At 47.1% G+C, this 10,053-nt stretch overlaps 1 protein-coding gene across 1 annotated transcript in view; it reads right to left on the reverse strand.

The window, feature by feature from the left end:
- Positions 1 to 733: 733 nt before the first annotated feature.
- Positions 734 to 10,053, reverse strand: part of SLC9B2 (solute carrier family 9 member B2) — a gene marked incomplete at both ends in the record, with an annotated part of 13,766 nt that continues 4,446 nt past the window's right edge. Inside the window, 7 exons of the mRNA XM_084251983.1 lie at positions 734 to 903; positions 4,514 to 4,622; positions 5,077 to 5,226; positions 6,189 to 6,295; positions 7,761 to 7,936; positions 9,052 to 9,179; positions 9,956 to 10,039. Of these exons, the coding sequence (XP_084108109.1) occupies positions 734 to 903; positions 4,514 to 4,622; positions 5,077 to 5,226; positions 6,189 to 6,295; positions 7,761 to 7,936; positions 9,052 to 9,179; positions 9,956 to 10,039 (924 nt within the window). The remainder of the gene's footprint in view (positions 904 to 4,513; positions 4,623 to 5,076; positions 5,227 to 6,188; positions 6,296 to 7,760; positions 7,937 to 9,051; positions 9,180 to 9,955; positions 10,040 to 10,053) is intronic.

Here is a 10,053-nt window from a genome sequence, read left to right on the forward strand (position 1 = left end):
GGAAGCACATCAGAAAGCGGTGCAGAGGGCATCCTGATGGGGACACACCAAGATGGGCCAGTGAAATGGGACTCTGAGAGCTCATGACAGGATGGGGCCTGCCGACATCTGCGGAGGCTCAAGGGGAAGAACTGGTGAAGAGACTCTGCGTACTTTAAATTTTGGTGGGAGGAATCAACTACAGGAATTCAGAGAGAGGTAGCAAGAGAGGTAGACACTCAGAAGAAGCAGATTTGCAGGAAAGTGAGACATCAATGCTGTGGACGGTGTCAGGGTATTGAAGACCATCAAAGAAAGATGTGAAAACCAAGGCAAGCTTTGCGAGGCCGGAAGCTTCAACACGGGGACACTGAGGTAACAGAGCAGGCTGTTTGCCAGCAGGTCAGGGTAGTGGACTTGTTTTACCTGTCTTCATTTTAAATTGTGGTAGTACATTAAAGCGTATCTGTGTCTCTACAGATTAAGAGACACAGAGGTGTTTGAAATAAAAGCCTGGTAAGACCTTACCCCTCACCCCCAGCCAAGGAAGAGTAATGGCCAAAAATGCTATTTAAAGAAATAGCACACTTTCAATTCTTACGTTTTAAGCTCAAACATCACTTATTTCAGTGCCCATCTTGACACAAGTAGCCTTTGCTTTGCTAGCAGCTTTCCAGCATTATATTTAGTAGTCTCTGTTTTTACCTCTAAGCTTGTGTAGCAGTCTCAAACTTCTTCATCTTTACTCTGAGGTTCAGCTTTCTGGAGAAGCCTGGGTCCCAGCAAACCAATAAGTATACTTCCAATTGGGGCCGTGATGAGGATGGCCAAAAACGCCACTGTCAGCACATCCATTCCGTAGTCTTCCAGCTGCTGCTCTCCGTGTGACCTTGCTGTGTCCAGAGCCACAGATCCGATTGCAGCCTGTCAATGTTCAAAGTAAACGTTGGAAACACAAAAAGATAAGCACAAGGACAAAGGGGAGTCATTTGTCATTTGCAAAAGCAGTTGTTCCTTTTGCGCAATGAAAACTGTTCTATTAGTCTTCTCTCAAATGTACTGCGGTTGGTTGTGATGATCTGAAAACTCTCCCTGCCCTGGCATGAGGAGAAGGACGATTCCTGTGCACCTATTTTCATGAAGGAGGATTACAAAAATGTCAGGCAAATATACTTCAAAAACCCAAGGGAAATACAACCTCATGATATTAGTCAAATATAACAAGACTCTAGTCAACTAAATACCTAAATACCTTCTGAATTCAAGATGAAATACACTTCTCATCTCATTGTTTTTTCTTTAGGGATTTGGAATTAACGAAGGACAAGATGGGAAAATGCAGCGATGCTTACTGGAAGATAATGATGTTTTAAATAAAAAAACCTAAGTGTATGGATTGTTCTAGTGCCTCAACTAATGCTAAACATCTTCGAAATGTGAAGTTAATCTTACAGGAGTTGGTGAAATGTTTCATTTAAAATTTGTCTGCCAGAAAGCCTTCCAAAAATTCTCATTTTCTTTCAGAGGCAAGATGCAATCTTATCAGTGTCCTTGGGAACATAACCCATGAGCCAGTCTTGCTATTCCCTAACTCCACGTAACACAGCATCAGCCTGCAGGTCACTGATACTGGAGAGGAGATAGCAGCGTGAGTGAGACAAAATGGCAGAGACAATGGCCATCTCTGAATGCCTCTCTTCCCTTCCCTTCCCTGTGGCACTCCTGAGGTGTAGCCAGACACCCTGCTGTCCAAACAGAGACTATTTCCAGCCTTCTTTGCCAGTAGGTGACACCATTTATCTATGTCTTGGCCAATGAGAAGAGAGCAAAAGTGATAAACTCTTCTTGTAGCTCCTTCCATAAAAAGAAATGGACACTTGTACTTTTTACTTTTCCTCTCCTGTTGGGTGAGGAGTGGCGACAGCTTCTTCCAGGGGGGAAGGCACGCTCTGACACAGCGTTCACTCTGCAAGCCAGGATGCCCACCCCGCACTGCTGCTGAGAGGCATGAAAGGTAGCCCCAAATCTAGGGCTCCCTGTCATTGCAGATTACCCTGCGCCCTCCCGACCTCATCATTTCACGAATTCTTGGCCAGAAGTGCACAGTACTATGTCTGTGTCTCTTTGAGCTCTCTGTTGTGTGTGAGTGTGTACAGGTGTGTATGTTTTGGGGCATATAGGTATACTGAGTTATGATTTAGAGTATATTTCTTATAGATCATGGGAAGAATAGTTTCGAAAACACTATTATGGAAAAAATATCTAAGAAAGTCTCATTTCTTGTGCAGTGGCAAAAGGAGAAAGAAGAAACTTGTGTATAAGACTTGCTTTACAGAACATACATTGTTCAACACATGCCAGACAATTTTTCCTCATTTAAAAAAGTGTTTTTGATAGCAGGGAAGTGCCATTTTTCAACGTTTAATGTTCAGAAATCCATCTTTCATACCAAAGTTGTTGGAGTGGTTATTTGGCATTTCCCTACTAAAGGTACCAGGAGTACTGTGGGGGCAGAAGATACTGCAGTGGGACAGGGGGAATGCCCCCCTCACAGTGCTGCATTGCCCTGACCTCACGGTGCTCTCAGCACCATGTCTCAGACACCTTGAAAAGTCTGATGGAACCATGCCCAAATGCACAGCCACACAAAACCTGTCATATATTATGGCCCATACACATCTCCCAAAGCTTCCTAAATTAAGAACATGTGATTTTCATCTATGAAAAAGGAAGTTACATATTGAACTAATTGCAACATAATCAGGGATATAGCAGTTAAATCTTGCTTGCTATAATTAGTCTGAAGATATATAATATAATCAGGCACATATTACATTTGCAACAAATCATAATCCATACAGTTCTAATTTAATTAGGAATTACAGGCATTCCGCCAAACACAAGGCCAGCAATTTCAAGCAGCTCTCTAACTGCCTTGTTCACTGGGGTGCACACATTCTGGGCCTTGTGACTGAGACTGAGACAGGCGCTTTAGCTAGTTTGAAAGTTCAACTAATCTAGGAAATCAATAAAGAATTTTCTGAGTTGTCTTTCAGTAAGTCATTCTCCATTATATATAAAGACTGTCATGAAGCATACTGAAGTAATTCCCAATCCTAAAATGGGTCACACTCCTTCTGTCTCTGCTCCCTTCTTGGAAGATAATGAGAGGAGTTAATGACTATCTTTGTGGAAGATTCAGAAAGTGCTGACTGACAAACATTCACTCTCCCAGCCTGCTACTGTTGTTTTCTAGTAGCGTAGGTATTTATTGGATTTTTAGTCGTACTTTGCTGCATTAAAGAAATTTAAATGAGCTATCATATTTGAGGAATCATTACATCAAAAAATTAGTATAAAATATTAGTATTAATATTAGTATAACCTTGTTGCATAAATCAAACTTCAATTACTTATTTTTACCAAATTAGAATAAGCCCTCTTATTCAAAATTGCAAGGTCTCAATTAGAAACAGGAGTTAAATGGGAGGTATCCATCATTACCTGAACTGTGGCCTTCGGAAGCCATGCAAAAGAAATAAATATCTTTTCTTTTATGTTAAAACCAGCAAAACACACCATCAGGAATGTGGTCAAAATTCGTATCAACACTGCAATGCTGAGGGTGGCGACACAAAGACCTGTAAGAATTTTTAGAGAGAATGAAATACTAGAGGAGAAACTGCATCGCAAAGACACTGACTCAAGTACTATCAAAAGAAGTAATCTAAAAAAATTAAAACAAAAATGGCATAATTTTCACAATATCAACTTTATATATCAATCACATCACTTGTTTTAAAAAATGTATTTTCCCTACATTAAAATCAGATATCATCCAAACATATTTGAATTTCTACAAAGGAGACTTGAATGTTATTTCTCTTACATTTTACAGCAAGAACCACACTTTCTTCCACGTGTTTATTGAACAAGACAGTTATTAAATGATGAACTATGCGTGGCAGGACGTGAACCAGGTGCTAATACACAAACAGACAGAGTTTGCCTCAATGAACTTCAGAGTCAGAGAAAGACAAACAGCTGACATAGGCCGTAGGACAAGTGCAAGGAAGCACGCTGCTAAGAGGGCACAGGAGTGGAAAAATGAAGATTTTCCTCAGAAAGGTTGAGAATTCTTGATGGAGCACAAGACCAGGGGTGATAGTCAAAATATCTATCAGCCAGTGGGGAGTCTATCAGAACAGAGCTGACTGGGTCCTGACCAATCAGAAGTCACTGGTAGTCTGGGCTGTTTCTGGTATACCTGGAGTCACTGCCCGTTCACCCCTGCTGACATGGACAGGGGTTTATTTCAGCCCTTTAGAACCCTTTGCCGACAAAGATAAGTTCATCCTGATGTGCAGGATTGTGGCTGACAGACCGAGAGAGACACAGAGAAGATGACTGCTAAGTAGGAGGGTGATTTACTAGTTAAAAACCCTTAGACTTATGGTCTAAATAAACACGCCAACATATTTCAACTGAACATAAAAATCTGGTTCTAGCAAAGGGACTACTGTGAAATTCTCACCTACAGTTTCTGGTCTAAGAGACGTGATAGAGACCTCTGCTCCAATCAGCCCAAAGAGAAGGGGCTGAAAAATCTCCCAGACAACCGCAATAATTTTTCCAACCTCTGCCTGAAAGAAAAACACACAGACACATACATTTTTTTTTTTTTTTTTTGGTGGGACCCTCGCCAGCGGCCGGGGAACGAACCGGCGCTGCAGAGGCTGCGGGTAGCCTCGCAGCCCAGTGCTCAACCGCTGCGCCACCATGGGAGGCCCAGACACACACATTTTTATTATGTGAAGGTACGCGTACCAAGTATCTGATCGTTTGAAATTTGAATCAATTTGGCCTGAGAGAGGCTTCATTCCTGTGGCACCTATAAATAACAGGCTGGTGAGAAAAGAGCCAAAAATCCTGTGTACAGAATCTGGCGCATTAGTACTGGTTTGAAAAAATGGACTGTTATTATAAAGATGCTTATACAGTAACCTTAGGGGGACAGCTCCCAAATACATGATGCGTGCGTGTATACCCTGTACACACCCCCACACTCAGTGTTGTCTTCACTTCAGGTGAACTCACCTTTCCGCTGGCCCAGCCCATGCCTGCGAGGAAAGCCATGACTAGCGTGCAGAGGCCCCCAGACCCGGGGAAGCCGAAATACCCGCTGCTGAACACGGCGACCACGGAGAGCCCCAGGGCCAGGAACGCCCGCTTCCATACAAGCTGCGCCTTGAGAAGGAAACAGGCCTTCAGCCCGGGTGTCGCCTGCCCTGGCTTATTTACGCCAGTGTTTTTAAAATTTTTATTATTTACATTGTTCAACTGATGTAAAGGTTTGCCACACTGTCTGTGTTTTAGGGTTACAGGATCACAACTCCTCAGAGGAGTGATCCCCACACTACCCTCCCCCACCAGACACCCACAGACTGCACCACAGCCCACTGGGCCCCTCCTACCTGGCTCCCACCCCCCGTTCCCCGACAGCCTCAATTCCGCAGTCAGATTTCTAGGACTTGCTTTGATTTACTTCTGTCAGTTCCTTAGTTCTCTGCACATTCCACATGGTGAAAACCTGGTGCTGACTTACTTGGCACCATCCACCCGTGCTGTTGTGAAGGGCAGGGGCTATTTCATAGCTGAGTGGTATCCCATTGTATACAGACCACATCTTGACCCACTCATATTTTAATGACCAACTTTTGCATATTTAGGACCGAGAGGAAAATAAACGTGGCACAGGTTCCCCTGGGGAACACCAGAGGACCAGCCACAAGCTTGCGCTCGGAGCCCACGGCGTCCTCACAGGAACGAAGAGCCCAGAAAGTCACTTTATGTCTTGGTTTAGTTGAGTGTTATGGATAACAATAAAATAAAGATGAGCAAAACAATAAAATATAATTTAAAACTAAGGCTAGCATATCTTACGGTGTTGGAGTTAATGGTACTTGTCTCACAACGACATTTGATGTGTGCAGAATGGAAACTAGAGAAGTCCCAGAACCGCAGTAAGCTCGCACACACTAGCCCTCCTCATTCATCTGTGGACGGCGCTGACACCGTAAGGAGCTGTTCTACAATGCGGGGGGCATTCTGAACCACATCCTTCCCCTCGGGTTGGTGGGACATGTCCCACATGTTCTTCCAAGGACATTTTAGATAAGCACGACTTTCCCCCAGATTATTTCTTGTACCTGGTCACTGCTTGGAAAGTACTGAATGAAAAAGCCCAGAAGAGACCCAGCCGCCACTCCAATCACCACCTCCAAAACTCCTCTGAGCACGTTAAATGCCGTGGAGCCTTGAAAAGACACAAAAGGAAAACTCCAGAAAGAATTCCAAATCCCCAGGGACAGGCCTTCTCTCACCATCAACATAAAGCATCTGGTGACATGGAAGAAGACGAGTACACGTGTTTCCTGCTCACCACATTCTTAAATACACGGGACACAAAATGTCCAATAAAATGGGCTTACAAAAAAGGTGCGCATGGTATTGGAGATAAAGTTCAAACAGGTGTAGGCTGCATCTGTGCATTCTTTTGCATGTTTACTTCATAAAAATGGAAGGGTCTAAGGAAATGTGAAAGATACAATTCATGATGCAGGTACATTTGTCTTCTTACAAGCACGGGCTGTGTGAATAGACAGGTCTAGTCTTCAAGCTGCCGTTTCTGAGTCTGATGTGTTCATAATCAACGTGTGTTGGTCTTGGTGGCTCTCATCGGTATAGGATAGAGTAACTTAAGGATTTGGCAACTAAAATCAAAAATCTTTTTTTACTACAATGAGTATAGGGGACTAACCCCTTCTCAAATGTTTATTTTAAAGGTAAATCTGAAATGAAATTATTTTTAAAACTCCTGTTTTAAAAACAGTCACTACTTGCTCCTTAGCTTTTTTGAAGCATCATAACGTAGAAAGAAGTAGAACCTATATTTCTCCCCACAGCCTAGTATTTGGAAAACTTTAATAAAAATTTGCTAGCATACTATGTAGGAAACTACATTAATATTGCTCAACACATAAAGCTCTCTCCACACCCTGTTCTAAGAAAAATCGTACTCACACTTGAGGTTTCCTGTTATTGTCGTGGAGGGCAGAGCATGCACCTGAGTGAGATGCAGCGCAGGGATGTCAGGCTGGAGCTGACGGGAGTAGCGGGCACAGGAGCTCCTTGGCTCACGGGCCTGACTGCAGGACACACACGTGCCAGGTGTGTCCTCCGGTCTCTCCAGGAAGGACAGAGGTGACAGGGCAGCTCTGGACCCCCATGAGCCCAAGATGCCCCAGCAGGCTGCAGACAGACGGTGCTAGACCAGCCCTTCTCTACCCTCTGGTCCCCACTCACTGGTATCCCCCTGGTTGGTGCCCTAACAGTGCAGTCCTCTCCGCCTGTCTTTGCAACAGGAAGGGGGCCTTGCGACAGAGGCATAACTAATCTAAGATGGAAGATGGTTCCATCTTGGTATTCAGGAAAACCTACTCATCCTTTGCGTGCCTTTTCCAAGGTTAAGCTTCCCCAGGTCACCCAGCAAGAGGCTGCTGCTGCTCTCTAAGTTTTGCCACTTTGTACCCGCTCAGTGCACCTGTCTTACACCTGAAGAGGCTGCCCAGAGTGAAGATAGGAAGCCTCTGTGCCTCCCGAGGGACAGGACTAACTCCTGGAGCTGGTGCCTCTACTTGAATTTGCCCTCTTAAAAATTATGCCAGGCTAAGGACACTTTAATCTAGGCCAAGGTGCCCATGAACTGGGGTGGGGTGTACCTGTGGAGAAGGCCATGCCCAGGCAGGTGTTGAAGCCAGTGATGGCCAGGATGTCGTCGAAGCTGCCCGCAGCCATGAGCAAGGTGGGCACACCTTTTTCTATGCCGAAGCCGCCAGCCTGCAGAAGGAGCATGGACGGCACTACCACGGCTGGAGAGACGGCTCCTAGGACAAAACTGCGCAGGCAGGGATTTAGCCGTGCGACACTAACGTGCTCAATGTCAGCTCTGAAACCCTAAGAACCTCTCCCCGAGAAAGCATCCCGCTCTAGACAACCACCGTCTTGCAAATGGCAGCCAAGCACCAAACCAGAAGCCCAGAGGCACATGCACCTTCTAGAGAGCCTCTCTTCAAAGCGGGCCGTGCACACACTGCCCTGGGACAATGTGGGGCAGAGAGGCCCCGGTGGCTGAGGCCCCAGGAAGCTGCCCTTCAAAAGCTAAACCCTCTTAATGTGGAACTGAAAGAGTCCTGGTGTGTTTCAAGCACTCACAGGCTTTGTGGACTGAAGCCAGTGTGTGAGGCGCTCCATGGTGACTGGTGTGTAAACCAGACAACAGGCGACAAGGAGGAATGACAGGATGGGCAGGGACACCAGGGACAGCAGCAGCAGTGACAGCAGCATGGCGCCTACCAGGCCAAACACCATCCGGAGCACCTTGTGGAAAAGGCTCCTCCCCACGGCCAGCAGAGAGCTGCAATCGGGGCCTGCACTCTGCTAGGAGGGGTGGCTCAGAGTGTTTAAATGACCTGCAGGCCACCCTGGAGAGTGACCGGGCCAGACCACAGGCGCAGCTGCTGACGGAGGCCAAGACTTCTTATTAATACTAAATTAATTCTTATTAATACTAAGTTCTCTCCAGGCACTTCTGTTACTTATTCTCATGACTTCTTGTCACCAGAGGTAAGAACCCACAGGAGATTGGAGACGCTCAGACTCTGAGGGCAGGCACTTGGGGGCGAGACGGCAGCAGGCTGGGGGGTGATGTGGGTCACTGTGTCCATGGCCCTGAGGGCAGGCTCCTGGAGAGGCCAGGCTCTCTCCCCAGCAGGGAACCTGGCATAGGTAAAAGCCCACACCTCCTCAATGGGTTGTACAACCACTGCCAAGTGGGGGCCTACATGGACATAAACTGAATTTTGAAGCTACAGTATTTCTATGCTGGAGTATCAGTACTTGTCATCTTGATGGAGCTGTCTGTTGTTTCTGGTGTCTTGTGGGCTGTGGTGTGGAGTCAGGGGCTATCCTCCGTGCCCTCCACAGACCTCACAGGGCAGGGAAGAGCCTTACCCCAGCATGAAGGCCCACCGCCACGGCAGGCCCAGCAGGAAGCGGGCCAGAAGCGCGGATGTGCAGGCCTCCACCAGACAGGGGCCCGCGGACAGCCTCACACAGACACCCTTCAGTCTCTTCAGAGCCTGGAGCAGAAGAGTAGACACCGCCCAGTCATGCTCAGGCCACCTGGGGTTAGCACCCGGGATGCCTTTTCTCCTGAAGCCACCCTGTACCCAGATCAGTGACTGTACAGGTGAGACTTTCTTCTTAAGCGGGGTGCAGTTGACATGTGGGGTTCTGTTCATTCCCACTGTGCAACACACATCTTCAGATGCCCTATCTAAAAGTCATTTCCCCAAGATCCTGAGTGGGGCAAGCCCTGGAGCCCAGCTGGACCAGGCGGCTTCTGTCTGTACTCGGAGGCCCCACACCTGCTGGGGAGCCTCACAGTGTGGTCTTTGCTTACAACTTGTGGCCCCAGGATGAATGAAGCTCGGGCATAGGCCTTCACCCCCACATTTATCACCAAATTAAAAAACATACATGAGAAGAGCAACTTGGAGACTCAGGCTACACACTAGGTGGTTCTGAGCTGTACCACGCCCTGAATGCCCTGGGCACACCTGTGTCCTCTCTCTGTCAGGGAGGAGGAAGCCCTAGTGGGGATGAAGGAGCCCCCGGAGGGAGGAGGGACCCATACAAGGGAGGAGGAAGCCCCCAGGAGGAGGAGGGAGCCCCGGCAGGGACCCACCCTCTCCCACAAAGAGCATGGAACGTCCTCTGGGCAGCGTGAAGTCAGTGGACACGCCTACGGGAACACCAGGTGATGTCCACAGCCACTCCCCGAAGTGCAGGGGTGACATTCTGCAGCACTGGAAGAGCAAACTTCCCACTCAGTAATAAGAAAGACACTCGGTACCTTGGAATCGAGCCCCAGGCCCGCGCGGACCAGTATCACAGCCAGGGCGATGCTTCTGAGGGAGGAAGACCAGCGCGGTCGGATCTGCACGTAGTCAC

This window comes from Talpa europaea (assembly GCF_964194135.1).
Source record: "Talpa europaea genome assembly, chromosome: 13".
NCBI lineage: Eukaryota > Metazoa > Chordata > Mammalia > Eulipotyphla > Talpidae > Talpa > Talpa europaea.